The 16,792-nt window shown below is 46.3% G+C and overlaps 2 protein-coding genes across 4 annotated transcripts in view; one reads left to right on the forward strand and one right to left on the reverse strand.

Annotated features, from left to right (window-relative positions):
• Nucleotides 1–10,039, reverse strand: part of KIF9 (kinesin family member 9) — a 49,945-nt gene extending 39,906 nt beyond the window's left edge. The window contains exons 1-4 of one of the 2 annotated variants that reach the window (XM_079935767.1): nucleotides 9,706–10,039; nucleotides 5,030–5,127; nucleotides 3,212–3,377; nucleotides 1,019–1,125 (exon numbers count right to left, since the gene is read on the reverse strand). In XM_079935767.1, coding sequence (XP_079791893.1) covers nucleotides 1,019–1,125; nucleotides 3,212–3,377; nucleotides 5,030–5,122 — 366 coding nt within the window. In that variant the 5' untranslated portion in view covers nucleotides 5,123–5,127; nucleotides 9,706–10,039. The remainder of the gene's footprint in view (nucleotides 1–1,018; nucleotides 1,126–3,211; nucleotides 3,378–5,029; nucleotides 5,128–9,705) is intronic. The other variant, XM_079935766.1, reaches the window with a different exon arrangement.
• KLHL18 (kelch like family member 18) overlaps nucleotides 9,972–16,792 on the forward strand; it is a 53,288-nt gene continuing 46,467 nt past the window's right edge. For both annotated transcript variants that reach the window (XM_079935768.1, XM_079935769.1), the window contains exon 1: nucleotides 9,972–10,309. In XM_079935768.1, coding sequence (XP_079791894.1) covers nucleotides 10,181–10,309 — 129 coding nt within the window. In that variant the 5' untranslated portion in view covers nucleotides 9,972–10,180. The remainder of the gene's footprint in view (nucleotides 10,310–16,792) is intronic.

A 16,792-nucleotide genomic window follows, 5' to 3' on the forward strand; every position in this document is an offset into this window, starting at 1 on the left:
ACCAGATTTCAAAGACTCAGTATAAAGAAAAATAATGTAAACTATCTCAATAATTTTCATATTGATTACATGTGGAAATGCTATTTTGGCTATATTGAGTTAAATAAAATATATTATTATATATTATTTAAAAATAATTTCACTTGTTTTACTTTTTTAAATGTGGCTATTGGAAAACCTAAAATTGCATATGTGACTTACATTATATTTCTGTTGGGCAGCGCTGGGCTAGACTATAAAGTCTAAGATGCGGGGATACTGAAGCGTTGACAGTGGGATGTTAAGGATATTGCTTCAAGAAATTATCGCATGGATGGTCATACACTAGAGGGACATCTACACTTCTTACAGCACAGGGCTATAAAACCTCAAGATGCTTTTTAGGGAAAAGTCCTTTGCCTCCCACCTTCAAAAAGAGGGTCCTCACAGAACGCAGGCTAGCAGACTCTGAAGGAAGGCCCATCTGTCCTGTCTTCAGTCACACTTCCCAGACCCCCAAGGCTGACTCGGTCCTGAAAGCTCATGTCATGCCCTGCTTCTTCCCTTTGCTCTTTCTGGGGCTGTGGTGGTGCAAGAAACCAGAGCAGGCCAGTAAGGAAGCTCTGCAAGGGTTCATATCTCCCTCATTAAAACCAGGAAGGAACAGGATTAGGACCTCTGAATCCTCAATTACAGGGTCACAGACCATCAGAGCAGCAAGAAGCCAGTCAGCACATCTGACGCCCTCTTTATCAAATGAGGAAACAGGCTCAGCATGGGCGTAGGTCAGAGCCTGGAACCTAAACTCTTGGTTTACACACACACACACACACACACACACACACACACACACACACACACACACACACACACACACACACACACACACACCTGTCTCCCCTACAGGCTGTCTCCCCTACAGGCTGCAACTCCTTTGAGGCTGGACCCCACTGTCTCCAGGAGCTCGCCTGGGATGGGCAGCATGTATGGTAGAAAGAGGGGACCTAAGTGGCATCCCACCCACAGGCCCACTCTCTACCTGTTGTAGGGCACGAGGGAGGATCCCCCGGTGCTTGTAATTCTCAGTTGCCCCCGTCATGGTGTATGTCTTGCCAGCTCCCGTCTGCCCATAACACATGATGGTGCCTGCAAACATTTCAAAACACGTCTTGGTGACAACCAGAAAAACAGCTCCAAGGGTAGCTCTCCCATCCCCCAGCATGCCCAGTGCCAGCCAGAACCCTAGTGTGAAGGTGGCCATCAGGAGCAGCCAAGGACAGCAGGAATTCCTGACATGGAGGGTGGGTGAGCAGGGAAACAGTGATATAAATGGTCAAAACACAGACAGCTGCTCTGAATCTGTGGTCCATGTAGTGCTCTACTGCTTCCTCTCCCAAGAGGGGATCTGATCCTAGGGCTTCTGAGGAGAGCAGGGAATTCCAGGGAACAGAGGAACTGGGAATTTTCCTAGAAAGATGAGGGAGATAAGAGCATTGAACTAAGCCCTTCTTTAGCAAGATCATGAACAGCCAGGCTCTCAGGGCTTGGCCTCCCTGCAGGACAGCCCAGGCAGGAGGAAAGAAGGGCTTTCAAAATCCCCAGGAAGAGATGGGAGTCAGAAGGGCATTTTCTGTTAGCGGTGGGAATTCTTTGTAGACTGCAAGTTCCCACAGGACTAGTTGGTCCCAGGCCACTTTCAGAAATGGAACACCATGACCAAGCCCTGATCTGTCACATTGCCCTCTCTGGGAAGACTTTCACTTGCACCTCTCTCGTGCTTTAGGTCTACCATCACCAGGCTCTGGGACACAAACCAGTCACCCTGGGCTCTGGTTCCCATCTGCTCTTCTTCCTGGCTTGAGCAGCCTGAGCCAGACCCAACCCAAAGGCTGCTTCTGGGCATTTACAAAGCAGATCTGCCCGGGCAATGCTGGGCCGTGGAAATCAGTGTTTGCCTTTGCCACGTGAATGCTCTAGTTCCTGGGATTGGTAGGTTTTACACAAGGGGTCTTAATTCAGCATCTGAGCTGGAGTCAGAAGCAGTGTCTATTAACCCTGCAGAAATGTGCAGGAAGGAGTCAGTTCAGCTGGGACTCAGAGCCCATCTGTGGCTCCACAGCACTCAGAGCCCACGACTCTTAGCCTCCCCGGGCCTTAGCTCCTTTGTCTCTACTTCCTCAGGGCCACATCCCCTCAGGACCAATGGGGACCATAGCTATATATCACACACAGGATACATTACAACGTTTAGGCATCTACACTCAACGGACTTTTAAGCAGAACACCTAAAACTTGCAAACAGGGAACATTCTAGTCAGGAGCCACCAGACGGGCAAAGTCTACAGACTGTGATATATTTTTTTCTATGGATTTTTTTTCTTTTTTTGGTCACGCCGCGTGGCATACTCCCGGGATCTTAGTTCCCCGACCAAGGATCAAACCCGCCCTCCCTACAGTGGAAGCACAGAGTCTTAACCACTGGACCGCCAGGGAAGTCCCTCTATGGATTTTTTAATCTTTTTAAGATTTTAAGGGACTTCCCTGGTGGTCCAGCGGCTAAGACTCTGTGCTCCCAATGCAGGGGGGGCAGGTTTGATGCCTGGTCAGGGAACTAGATCCCACATGCCGCAACTAAGACCTGGCGCAGCCAAATAAATAAATAAATAAATATTTTTTAAAAAAGATTTTGAAACAGTCTTAGAGTGAACTAGTTTGTAAAAATTTCCCAATAAATTTTAATTTGTTAAAAAAGCTTTTTAGTTAAGCTTTTAAGAAAGTCAAACTGTACTCGTCTTTAGTGATATATGTAAATAATACTATACTACAATAGAATAGATTGATTGTGCTGGTAGAATAAATGGAAATATCTCCTAGCAGGTAGCCAAGAGAAAAATGTTTTGACTCCATCAAATTTATCATAAAGGCATGTTCAAAACTAATACTCAGGGGATTTGAAACAGGCTAATAGTTGAATCCCCATGACCTATAGAGAGTCAGGGTCATTTAATCTTCCTATGAAGGTAGGATCCCAGGACCATGGATCAAGCCATGCCCACAGTATCACCAAGCAAATAAGTTTCCCACCATAAGAACATGGAGACAGACAAATAATCAAACAAAAGTTAGTAAGTGAAGTTGTATTTTATTCACCACAAAATACTTGTACCTCTTCCTGGGTGAGCGGGGGTTCCACAGGTTCTTATGTAAAACAACAGTTAATTAACTAAATTACCATTATAGCCATTGAGGGCTTGAGAAACCACATCCTTTGCGACTGTCTCATAAACCAAGTCCTGGGAGGCATCATGGAGAACTCCATCCAGCTTGAATGACCAGTCTGTCTGCTGGTTATTGACAACTCCTCTCCGAGTATCTTTTTTTAAGTGAATATTAATGGTCTAGGAAGAGAGAGAGATACTTGTTAAGAAACTGGTATAAAAAAGTCACTGATAGCCAAGGCCTGTCCTGGAGGAAACAGAGGAGGTGAACTTTAGGAAGAACAGGGACTTGCACATATTCTGGATGACCTTTGGGAGGTGGGAAGGAAGGCACTGCAGGGAGGCCACACATCCTCAAGGTGGAAGGATCAGGAGACTGGAGCACTTGCTGGTTTCAGCACATCTCACCTTAGTGTTCAGGGTGCTGTCTTGGTTCCCCCATTGCTGATATGGGGTCAAGCATATTTATCACATATCAATATTTATCACATTAAACAAGCTTTAGATAAATTCAATAAGCACAGGGAGGCCTTGAATTAGGCCAGAGAGAAGAGCGGGCTTGGTGACGGAGGCCTGGGCTTGAGCCCCATCTCCCTGGTGACTGGCGGTGAGGCCTCCCTCAGCACTGTGGTGAGCACTTACTTCCACACACATGCTATGGGCTAATGTGAGCAATGATGAAATGATAGCCACAGAAAAGGCTCTGGACTCCTCAGACACAGTTACTCACTGGTATTAAATTGAGGGTGACTACCTACTTGTAATCAGCAGATTTTTAGATGCAAAGATTTCTAAAAAAATTTTTTAAAGTTTTAGATCCCTCCATAGCAAGCCACTGTGGCAGCAGCTAGTTTAGAAACATTGGGTTAGGTCAATGGTAGATTCCAATCTTCAAAATGGGGACTTCTAATGTAAACAGACTCTCACTGGAATCTTATACTGGCTGCCCTAGTCCAGAAGCCAAGACACAGCCACATGCAGAAAAACTAAGATCAACAGAGAAAGGCTTGGTCTATTCATACATTAAATGCTCTGTGCTTCAGTCGTCACTGAATCCGTGTCTATCAGCGTGCACTTCACAGCGCTGCATGTGAGTTTCTTTCTGACTGCTAGGACCTTTGAACCTTGAGAAGTTGGCCTTTGAATTCCTCTCTTAATGTCTCCATGCTACCCATAGTAGATCCACAAATGTTTGCTGAATGAAAACATCCCATAGTCTCGAGGTGTCCTAACCCTGTCACAGCCTTCAGAAGAGTTGTCAGGACAGGGGGATGGATAGATCTTTCCAGTTCTCTCCATAAGAGTTTCTCCCTCCCTTTGGTAACTTTAATAATAATCATCTGAAGACATTCCTATTGTACTTCCTGGGAGATCTGATCAACAGAAAGTTTTATGAGTGTGGACAAATGTCAGCTTCCTGTGTCAGATATAAGGACAAAGGTAAACTTTTTTTTTTAACTTTTTATTTTATATTGGAGTATAGTTGATTAACAATGTTGTGTTAGTTTCAGGTGTACAGCAAAGTGATTCAGTTATACATCTATCTATTCTTTTTCAAATTCTTTTCCCATTTTGAGATTGACATGTATACACTGCTGTATCTAAAATGGATAACCAACAAGGACCTACTCCCATTAAAAATGGGAGTTTCATGAGTTTCCTCATCAACAGCATTGTGGGGGAGTGCTTTGGCCTTGAATGACTCTAGATTCCATCTGAACTTTTACCAATTCTGTCTTGGTCCTTAAAAGGTTGCTTGGAAACCTTAGAGGTTGTAGTGAGGAGGGACAGAGAGATGCCCAGGCAGGTGAAGGCAAACACACTGTACTTACTTTGTTGTCATCTCCATATTTGATCATTTCATGAGCAAAGTCATCAGTAGGTTTGACACGGACAAACGCATGAACTTTTTTCCTAGTACCCATTCTAGCTAAAAAGGAGAAAATAGCAAAATTTTCAGTAGTCATCCTCCAACAACCATTAGAATGGAGGTGTCATTCATCAAGATCAGAAAACATGATGTGCAGTCCATGTTTTCCTCTCCCACTGAGAGCCAGTCTTCCTTTTGCCCACCAGCATTTCAGTGATCCGTCCACAGGATGCTGTTCAACAAGTCCGTGTACTTCCTACTTTACAGGGTGCCTCACCACTCTCCACCAAAAACCCCCTAAGAGACTGAAATACAAAGCAAAAAGAATGCTCCCTTTAGTGGCCTAATTTTATTTTATTTTTATTTTTTATTTTTATTTATTTATTTGGTTGGTTGCATTGGGTCTTCATTGCTGTGCATGGGCTTTCTCTAGTTGCATCAAGCGGGGGCTAGTTTTCATTGTGGGGTGTGGGCTTCTCATTGCGTTGGCTTCTCTTGTTGCAGAGCATGGGCTCTAGGTGCGTGGGCTTCAGTAGTTGTGGCACATGGGCTCAGTAGTTATGGCTCACAGTCTCTAGAGCGCAGGCTCAGTAGTTGTGGCCCACTGGCCTAGTTGCTCTGCAGCATGTGGGATTTTCCTGGACAAGGGATTGAACCTGTGTCCTCTGCATTGGCAGGCAGGTTCTTACCACTGCACCACCAGGGAAGTCCCTAGTGGCCTAATTTTAGATGTGGTTTCTACAAATGCTCCGTATCAGAGTTTACCTACACTTTGCCTTATTCATTATATTTTCCTCTAAAATACTGACTATGAAATGCATTAGAACTAATTTTCTTTTTTTCATTAATATACCTAACTTCAGATGTAGCACCTCCTTCTCTACCTCCATTAGACTAACTTAGATCAGAAAAAGATTCCCTGGAAGTACATTTAATGTAGCCCATAGTCTAATATTCTTTCTTCTCTGCCACTCCATTGAGAGAAAAATCTCAGTCCCTTACCTCCTCTGCCTCTCCTAAAACGTAATTATGTATATTCTCATCATTTTCTTTCAGGCAGGCACACATATATTTGTATTCCTTCATTTATACTATCACAAGTAATTACCATGTATAATAAAATGTTAAAATAAACATTGAATGTAGCTTCATCGAATAGGTTGAAAGCTTATAGTTATAAATGACAGAGAGGGAGATTTAGGTAAATTAACTTCTTATTATGTGGAGTTTTCCTATAGTGGGAAAGACTTTCTCAAAGTAAGGACCATAAACACTACAAACAGTCAAGCAAGATGCCAACTAGCAGAGATGCTACAAAAGGGATTGTTTGTATTACAGGGAGAGTTAATTGATCTCTAATATCCTGTCCAACTAAAGTATTTCATAAACATTTTTAAAAATTGAATTGTACAGGAATTCCCTGGTGGTGCAGTGGTTAAGAATCCACCTGCCAACGCAGGGGACATGGGTTCAATCCCTGGTCCGGGAAGATCCCACATGCCCCAGAGCAACTAAGCCATGCGCCACAACTACTGAGCCTGCAAGCCACAACTACTGAGCCTGTGTGCCACAACTACTGAAGTCCGTGCGCCTAGAGCCTGTGCTCCACAAGAGAAGCCACTGCAATGAGAAGCCCGCACACCGCAACAAAAGAGTAGCCCCTCTCGCCGCAACTAGAGAAAGCCCGCGCGCAGCAATGAAGACCCAACGCAGCCAAAAATAATAAATAAATAAATTTATTTTTAAAAAAACCAAAACTGGGCTTCCCTGGTGGCGCAGTGGTTGAGAGTCTGCCTGCCGATGCAGGGGACACGGGTTCGTGCCCTGGTCTGGGAAGATCCCACATGCCGCGGAGCGGCTAGGCCCGTGAGCCATGGACGCTGAGCCTGCGTGTCCAGAGCCTGTGCTCCGCAACGGGAGAGGCCACAACAGTGAGAGGGCTGCATACCACAAAAACAAAACAAAACAAAACAAAAAAAACCCAAAACTCATTTAGAGTTAATGCTCCACAAAGTAAAAAACAGACTTTGAATAGAGACAATGCCTGAGGGTCAGGATGTGTGCTGCATCGTGCACTTCTCTTTTGATGTCCCTGACAGGGTTGGGCCAGTTCCATAAGAAATGAGGCATTTGCCCCTAAAATAACCTGTACTTTCATGGGGTAGGACAGAGGACTTGAGGCTAAAGAAAACTCCTGGATACTTCTGAAAAAGACAACCAGCAAAGGAATTGCTGAATTTATGAAGAGGTAGGAAAACATGAGGGATAGGGAGCTGACTCAATTTCATCTTCAAATTGGTAAATAGCAATATCATCACCGTTGTTCAGGAAAAAATAGTTTGTTTGTGCTACTGCAAAGTGTTCTAACAAATAAACTGATCAGATGGTCAATATTTTTAAAAAGCTAATTTTCAAGACCTTGACTGTTAAAAAATTAATGTCCCTCCACATTTCTAGACACAACTTGTGGTGACCACTTGATTTCCTCATACAATTATCTTAGCTATCATCAAGTGGCATTAAGTATCTCTATAGAAGCAAATTAAATAGAGACAGGCCCTGCTCTTTCAGTTTACAGTTTCCATGAAGTGGGCAAAATAAAACTCTAACCCCTATTACAAACCCTTCAGATGTCACATTAAATAAGCAAACTACTTTCACACCTGCCTACTGTAGAGTGTGAGTCCACTTCCCACATTCCTCAAGTAATTACTTCATGGAAGTCTTTTCCTGGCCACTGTGGGATCACTCAGATCTTTTAATTTTTAGAAAGTGAATCTGTAAGGTATTCAGGTGAGTAAGGATAATGGCTTGTCCAATTTCAGGTCTAAGATTTTTGTTTGCAAAATTGAGCTCTAGAAATAAAAAGCCACAAATAGCTCTAACAGGACTCCCAAACTGAGGAAACTTAAGAGATGATCTCATCTCCAAGTTCACTTTGATCTAGGCTTTTGGGAAGTGGAGAGTGGAGAGAGGTGTGCTGACTCAAGCAAACACTTACACTCAATTTCTAAAGTTCTGGGAACCATTCCCCATACCAGTCCGATGGCCCATCCTCCTGCCCAGGAAAGTTAAGATGCTGCCCAGGGTGCCCTCTGAAAGGGACCATGAAGAAGTAGGGGGTTGCTCAAGCCTCCCTCCTGGCAGCCCCTACCCACAGACAGCCCAAGGGCAGCACAGGCCAGCTTCAAGCATTACCCTCCCCTCAGAGCCTGCCCCTTTTCTGCCCAGCAATTTGCCAACATGCACAAGTAGTCATTCTATCTGTGCTTCCCAATTCTCCCCATGCTCACGCCCATGGCTCCAGGCACGCCAGGAGCCATATCCACCTGACACAAGCCTTCTCTATTAACTACATCCCTCCTGCAAATCCACTACCCAGCAGCCCCTCAACACCCGGTCATTTGGAGACCCCATGCCAACTTGCACTTACTGAAATAATCCTTGTTACCGTTCTTACGCCACATCATTTGAGTGGGTTTCAGATCCCAAATTAAGTTACATGCTGTTTGAGGGACAGGACTGTGCCTTTTATTTCTTTTGAGTCCCCCCTCAAAGTCCGGAACAGTGCCCAGCACAGAGTAGGTGCTTAAGAAATGGTGATTGGTGGTGATGGTCATGACTGGAAGTCAGAGGGTGGCGGAATCTCCATATGTGGGTCCATCTTCGGTCACAACTGAGAGAGTCCCAAAGGGCACATGATGTCACTCGCCTCCCTCACCACCTCCAACCCTGAGCCCACAGCCCTTCCAGGAGGACACTGGGTTTCCAGGCCCACTTGCAAGAAGCCAACTTCAGCCCCTCACCACGCTCTCCCTTTTAGTAGGGTCCTTCTCTCTCAGGACCTTGTGGGGAATGCCTCTCCCTCGTGGACACCACCCTTAGATATTTCTGGTGTAAATAAGTGAACCTTTGAGTGGCCACCAAGAGCCCTCTCTGCTGAAAGGCTCACAGTTTCCTCATTTGTTTTAGGGGTGGGAATGAACAGGTTGCCACCAAGCACCCCTGAAAGCTCAACAAAAGGAGAGGACCAGGTGGGTCCCTATCTTCCAGCGTTCCTGTCCAGAACAGAGGCTCTCAAGAGAACACTCATAGCCACCAGCAAGGTAGCAGCATCTGAACCCCCCAAAAGAGGGTCCAAACGCACCCGGCCTTGGACTAAACAAAAGACTCGGACCCAGGCCAAACTGGTCTTTCTCCTTTTTCTAACCCAACATGCTGGACCCCTGTGTGGTGTCTGGGAGGCAGTGGGCCTTGGGACCATTCCTGTGCCTCTCTGGAGCGATTTCCGCATTTGTAAAGCGAAGGGCCGGGATGGCAATCCCGAAGCCCCCTCCGGTTAGAAAACTGAATACAGAAGAGTCCAGAAGACCAGAGATCTCTGAACCTCAGGGGCGACGTAGGACCCTCGTGGGGCCAGGGAACGTTAGATCCGAAAACCCTAAGCCGCAGCAAGGCTTAAAGGGTCCCCTCGACGCCTCACCCTGCTCCGCCCGGGTTTCATAGATCAGCGAGCCAAAGCTGGGGGACTCCCGGGTGGAGCGGTGTTCAGATTCCAGCAGCTGCCCGCCGCCCGGGCGGACACCCCCTTTCCGGCCTTCCTTCTCCCCACCCGGACCGCGCGTGACTCCTGCTTACCGCTCCGGAGGCTGGAGCCCTTCCGCAGCCCGACCACTGCATTAGCAGCTACAGAAGAAACCCGGCAAGCTCGGCTGCCGGGCTGTGTACACAGTCGCCGTGGCAACAGGCTGCTTCCGGAGATTCCGGAAGTAGGGGTGGTAGCGGAAATGAAGTCCGCGGTCCTCTGTTGAGATACAAGTAAGGCCAGGGCCGAATTAGGAGGACGGGAGATGGGACCGATTAATTTAAAAAGACTGCGGCAGCTGCAGGCGCGAAGCCAGGGTAGGGGTAGCGGGGGAACGAAGGATGCGCAAGAACCAGGAAACGGGGCAGCCGGGCTTCCGGCGCACAGCAGTTTGAGACTACGGCGGCCGCGCAGCTCCGTCTAACTCCAGCCTTGCGCTCCGAGCTGCCGTCCACAGGCGCTCTCGCCCCGCCCAGTTTAGCTTCGAGCCAGCCGGCCAGGCCTGCGCAGTCGCGGCGGCCGGGGAAGATGGTGGAGGACGGCGCGGAGGAGCTGGAGGACCTGGTGCACTTCTCCGTGTCCGAGTTGCCTAGTCGCGGCTACGGCGTCATGGAGGAGATCCGGCGGCAGGGCAAGCTGTGCGACGTGACGCTCAAGGTCCCGGGTGCTGGGCGGCGCGGGGCTGAGGGCCAGGGGACCGAATGGGGAGGGAAGAGAGGTGGGGGATAAGGGAAGAGAGGTCTAGAGCTCAGCGGGGTGGGGAAAGGAGGTTGGAGGGAGAGCGAGTAGGGGAGAGAGGGGTGCTGACTGGGAGAGGGGGATTGGGGCTGAGTGGGGAGACGGACAGGGACAGCCTCTCAGCCCTTAGAAAGAAAGGCTGAGAGGTGCGCCGCTGAGGCCCTCAGAGTGGAGACATTGGGGTGCCCGCCTCCCTTTTCTGTCACTCAGACGAGAGAAAATGGACTTGCAGCTCCTCTATGGACGAAGGGGCTGTGGCTCTCCCTACATTTTGATGGGCACTACGGAAGCCCCTTTTCTTGCCACTACAGACGTTTCTTTGTGCCCCTCGAAGTTAGCTGCGCTGTGGTAGAGGCGTGGGCTTTTCCTGAGGAGTCATTGCTTGCCCTTGACTGATAGATTACTACCTTGTCTCTTAAGAGCTTTTAAAATCGCATCTGGAAATCTTTTGAGGTGGGCAACCACTCTGCCTCGCACTAGAAGGCACACTACCACCACCAGCAGCACCACAAAGGTCTCGGAGAATGGGCTGATGGGCTGCGTGGGGAGAGGGCTCTCTTAACCACCTGTTCCCTATTGGCATTCTGGGCGCAAGAGCCAGGCTTCCTCCCGTGCTTTGCATCCATTCCTGCTAGAGAGGCATGCTGTGCTGCTCCTTGGCCTAGCTGTTGAGCCAGGTGGGGCTCTCCAGGCGGGGAGATGCTGCTGCAAACCCTGTTCCCTGTTGGGCTTTGGCTAGAAGGCTGTCAGCATCTGTGAAGGACCCTGTTTAAAAAATAAAACTATGCAGACATCTGTTTGCTCTTCTTATTTTCGACAGCGTTAAGGAAACTTCCTCTTCCACATATTTGAGTCAGACCTCTGGAGACAGTAAAGTAGAATGGTTAAGAGTGTGGCTTTGAGAATGGTATATAGTTCAACCAAAGACTAAAAAAAAAAAGTGTGGCTTTGGAGACAGAAGGATTTGGATTAAAATCCTTGGGAAATTTACTTAATCAGTCTAAGCATCAGCTTTCCCAATGTAAAAATGGATGATTCCTAATTCTTAGTATTCATACGAGGATTAAATGAGAAAATTTGTGGTATTCTTTGCATAATGCCTGGCCTAAGGTTTTCATCACTCTAAACCCCTCCTGAAGGAGATTAGTTTTCCAGTAGAGGAGTGAAGTGGACTGAGGGGGGAGAGCATCTTTAGTGGGGAACCAAAGGGTTTGAGAAAAATGAGCTGGAAGGAAGCAGAGAAAGTAAATATAAATGAGAGCTTTTTGTCCACGGTGATTACATGGTAGTAGATGTCGAGGCTACTAGAGATTTGTAAACAAAAGAATGATCTGGTTGTGGCAGTAACACTTGGGGTGAGTAGAGACTAGTGAAAAGCAGTAATGGGGGCGAATTTTTGGGTTAAGATTTAGGCTGTAAGGGTAAGCCAGGGAAAGCTTATACGACACAGAGAAGCAAATAGGGAATGTTAGAGTGAGATGGTCACACTACGTAAGTTAAATCATTGCATTTTGCCTCTGCACTTAATGCACATCTCAAGTATAGCAACCCCGTAGCATAAAAATGCTTGTGTGTTTTTTTCCATTGAAATACTTTTTGTTCACTCAAAGGGACAAGTAAATTATCAGAAGTGATTCCAGCTGAGAATGTCTGTCTAAATTGCTATATTAGTTTCAAGGATCTGGGACATAAGGACCAGTATAAAGGCATAGGCTAGAGCTGGACAGGACTGTAGAAAGCTCTGCTTCATTGGTTTTCTGACTATTCTGTGGAGCCTGAGGAGTAGTTCAATGCCCTGTGATGGTAGGGCCCAGAGAGAGGCCAAGCAAGCCAAGCTCTGCCTCATTTCACTCCCCTTCCCTAGAGCTGCTCTGTGAAATCTGTTTCAGTCTCTCTTTTTTTTTCTTTAATTAATTAATTAATTAATATTTGGCTGCGCCAGGTCTTAGTTGCGGCATGTGGGATCTAGTTCCCTGACCAGGGATGGAACCTGGGGCCTCTGCACTGGCAGCACAGAGTCTCAACCACTGGACCATCAGGGAAGTCCCTCGGTTTCTCTTTTTCAAGATAGAGTCTTTCCTGAAACTTCTGGTGATTCCAGACTTTCTTCCAAATAAATAGAAACTGAAAAGCTGGTTGGAAGCTTTTTGGTGTAGGGTGGGTTTATTGATTAGTGGGCCTCCCAGTGGGGCAGTGGTTCTCAAACTTTAGCAGACATTAGAATCACCTGGCAGCCTTGTTAAAAAACAGTTGTTCAGACATTGTTCACCCCAGAATTTCTTATTCAGTAGGTCTGGAATGGACCTGAGAATTCACATTTCTGATAACTTCCACAGTGATACTATTCCTGGTCTCGGGCCACATTCTGAGAGCCACACCTGTAAGGTGGTGGACCTGTCCTTTTCTATGGGATATGTTCAGAGTCCATGGATCTTCCTTCAGGCTTCTGCCTACATGGAGTAAGCCTGGCTGTTATTCTAGGAGCTGATGGTGGGAGGGGACTGGGAGCTCTTGCTTCCGTATGCAGACTTTCCCTTAATCCCCCTGAATAGTACCACTTCATGTCTTCCTTGGTGCTCTGGTTACTCAAGTCTGGAGTCTCTGGTTCATCCTGTACAGAGAATAAACCTCCAGACTTCTGCTGGGGCAGCGATGGGGCACTTGCCTGGGGCAGGGAACCAGTACTGCCTGTTTACAGCCTTCCTTATGTTCACACCTTCAGAGGAAACCTGTATCTTCAACAGTTGAGTTTTGGAGGGTGCTCTGGAGTGACTTGCCATCTAGAGCACTCAGTATTCTCCATATAAGTCAGTTACTATCCATTTGTCTGCTTTTCATCTTCCAAAATATGGCGACATTTCTAATCTGTTCTCTCAGCTTCTTTGTACTTGGGAGCTTTGCTATTCCTTGATTGTCAGTCTGAGAGGTAGCACAACACAGACTGGAGCTAGATCGCCTGGGTTTGAATACTGGCTCTGCCACTTATTAGCAGTGAAAACTTGGACAAGTTCCTTAAATGCTGGTGATTCAGTTCCTTCATCTATAAAATGGGGATCATCACCTACCTAGTAAGAGTGTTGAGGATTCCACTAGTTAATGCACTTAAAACAATCATGTAGCAAATATTCAGTAAGTAGAAGATATTTATGAATAATAACTTAATGAGATTTCCTATTAAGGGGAAGTGAAGATAAATGCGTGTGTTCTGCCTGCCATTTTGAATTCGTTTTAGACTGGGTTTAATTCTAGATGGTTTTATCTAAACATTATGTTCATTGCCTTAAAAGCATTTGCAAAGCACTGATCTACTTCCATAGCTTGCATTTTACAGATGAGGACCAAGCCTAGAGGAAGAGGGGACTCATCCAAGGTCACAGATTAAATTGGGCAGAGCTAGAACTAGAGGCTAGACTCCTGGTGTCCGGACTCCAGGTCAGGTGTTCCTTCCTGCTCTCCTGTTGCCTCTTCTATCAGTGACAGTGACTGAACTGATTTCAGCTGCTACCATTTGAATTAATCTACCTCAGGTCAATTGTACTCATCCTTAACAACATGTCACCTTTTCTGTCTTTCCAAGTTTTAGGGAGAGTGTGACAGCATTAGCAAGCATGCCACTTTCTCAAAATTCACTGCCAACTCTTGAACCTCGCTTAATTTTCTTTTTGGAAATATTTGAAATTTAAATTCCTTAGGTGCCTGTTGGATAGTTAAGTAGAGGCATAACAGAAAAGAGTAATATTGATATATTGGATTTTTTAAAATCACATTTTATATCTATGGTGACTGGAACTTCTTTGAGAAACTGAAAGCACTGAACTCTCTCCCCAGAAAAATGCACATACTTACATATGTGCAAACTTTTGCATTCAGTCATAAGAGCAGTTCCCCTGGAGCCCATCTTTGGATCTTGGGACATGAATAGAACTGAGTATTATTCTTTTATCAGGAAAAGCCCATGTCTTTCTCCTTGGCAAATCATTTTATCTTAAAGGTTAGAAGGATAGTAGTGCAAGACTTCTTGGCAGCCTGTAACATAAGACTTAGTCTGGGTAGAGAGGTTTGCAGTCACAGAGGCTCTTATCTCCTCTTCCCAACAGTTGGTTTCATCCCCTTTCCTCTGGGCTACCAGGAGCCCAGTGCTCAGGCCGCATCTGTCATGTTCATCTGGGTCCAGCAAATTGGGCAGACTCCCCAGATGCAATGCGTGTTCTCCACAATCTCTTAGTGATGAGATTTAGACTCACCAGATTCCTATATTTCTATTCTTTCCTCACTTACTCCTTTCTTTTTCTTTATTTGTGAGAGCAGAATGGGATCACCGCATATATATACTATTCGCTGACCCATAAGCTTAGAAGAGACAGGAACCTCCTCTACACACACACACACACACACACACACACACACACACACACACACACACTCTGTTTTGCAACCACTAATAAAGGGTTCCTCAAAGATCTGCTGGCATCAGTCTTGCCAGCATTTTCCCAAGGCCCTTGCTAAAGTTTTGAACCCAGATCTGAGAATTTAGCCTTCAGAAGGAAATATCTTTTCCATGGGTGAAAGGCACAGTATTAGAATATTTCCTTTTGCCCCACTGAATCCAGGTACACAATTTTCACTGAAACTGACTTCAAGAGCCTCACATTTGAGTGTGGAATCTTGCTTAATTTGCTGTCATGCTGATTTTGTGATGAAAGAGTAGGTGGAGAAGGGTATCAGGAAGTGAGGCAAGGACTTGTTGATGCATGCCATTTTTATGTTATGTGTAGTGTGGTGAGTTACACGGGTGTAATTATAGAGCTAGAATAATCATATTAAAAGGAGCCATAGAGGTCTTCTATCAAAGCCATCCATCTTACAGGTGAAAAAACACTGAGGCTTAGTGATATTAAGGGATTGCCCAAGGCACAAAGCTATATTATCTGAGATCCAACACAGCTGTTTGGTGGAAGCGTTGCTTTTACATCCTCTGTCAGATTACTCACCTGCCCTGCTAATGGTATAAAGCAGAGCAGGGAACAAACACCATCTGCAGTGTCATCTGTGAGCATGGAGGACAGTGATGTGTATGGCCAGATGCAACACCACTGTTCTATTTCAGGAGAGAAGACAGATGCAGGCTTTTTCTGCTAGTTTTCTGGACATATGAATTTTTGACTGTTTCGATTTGGAAATGACACTGTATTGGGAGATATTGTGCCTCTGAATATTGCTCATTCCCGGGGCTTTCTACTGTTCTACTGTCTCTTTTCAGGTAATTGTGTTTCATTTTCAGCCTTGCCTCTTTTTTTTTTTTTTTTTTTTTTGCGGTACGCGGGCCTCTCACTGTGTGGCCTTTCCCATTGTGGAGCACAGGTTCCGGACGCGCAGGCTCAGCGGCCATGGCTCACGGGCCTAGCCGCTCCGCGGCATGTGGGATCTTCCCGGACCAGGGCACGAACTTGCGTCCCCTGCATAGGCAGGCGGACTCTCAACCACTGCGCCACCAGGGAAGTCCGCCTTGCCTCTTTTTAATGAGTAATTAAAACTAAGGGCAAGAATGTGCTCCTTTAGAGCACATGCGCACATATCACACTGTGCACTTGTGATATGAATTCATATTCATCAAAACGTCAGTTTTGCTCTTTTTTCTGGGAGTTATGTTGTAGGTGATGCTGTTAAATTTGGACACCAATTAGATGAATGAGAGAGTTTGATGTTTCCTGACACGTAGGTGGGGAAAGAGGGTTGGAGATTGTATGGTTAAGGCACTCAAGATGGCTGTTCTCTTGCTCTCTGTATATCCCCTGCCCGGCCAGTGCCTGCTTCACCTGTACCCTACTCGTATGACTGACCTTCCTACACTCTTTTCCCCACCCCAGCTGGTGATTGTTCTTATCAAAGGATCCAGGAGGGGTGTGCGCCTCTGCTGGTTTCCGTAGTAACTAATGAGCCCACCAGACATCAATTCCCCTATAACTAGTAATCTCCCCTTCCATGTGGGAGTGAAGACTGCCACCCTGTCCTGCCCGCTGTCTGCCGCACACGGTGGGGTGTCGCTCCAGGACCTTGCTTCAGACATGTAAGGTCCCCCATCCATTACACCGTTGATGTCTCTGTTGCTGCAGACTCCGGGCTCTTTCTTTGGTCTTAAATCTGGACAAGAGCAGGCCATGTTGCCTGCTGTGTGCAGCCCAACAGAGGTATCTTGGAAAATCAGTTACTAGCTGAGCAACATTCATGGCATTCATCCTGAGGCTTCTGGAGCTTGGCCGGCCAGTTGGGTGAATTTAAGAAGCCTGTGTTTGGGGATGCTTCTTACTGCAGGTGGTTCCTCTATTGTTTTGTGCATGAGATTCCATTGTTTGCCCCTTGGCCATGCCTGGTTCAGCTTGTGGGTTGGTTGATGGAAAATGA

The sequence above is a fragment of the Stenella coeruleoalba genome, assembly GCF_951394435.1.
Source record: "Stenella coeruleoalba genome assembly, chromosome: 10".
In the NCBI taxonomy this organism is placed as follows: Eukaryota; Metazoa; Chordata; class Mammalia; order Artiodactyla; family Delphinidae; genus Stenella; species Stenella coeruleoalba.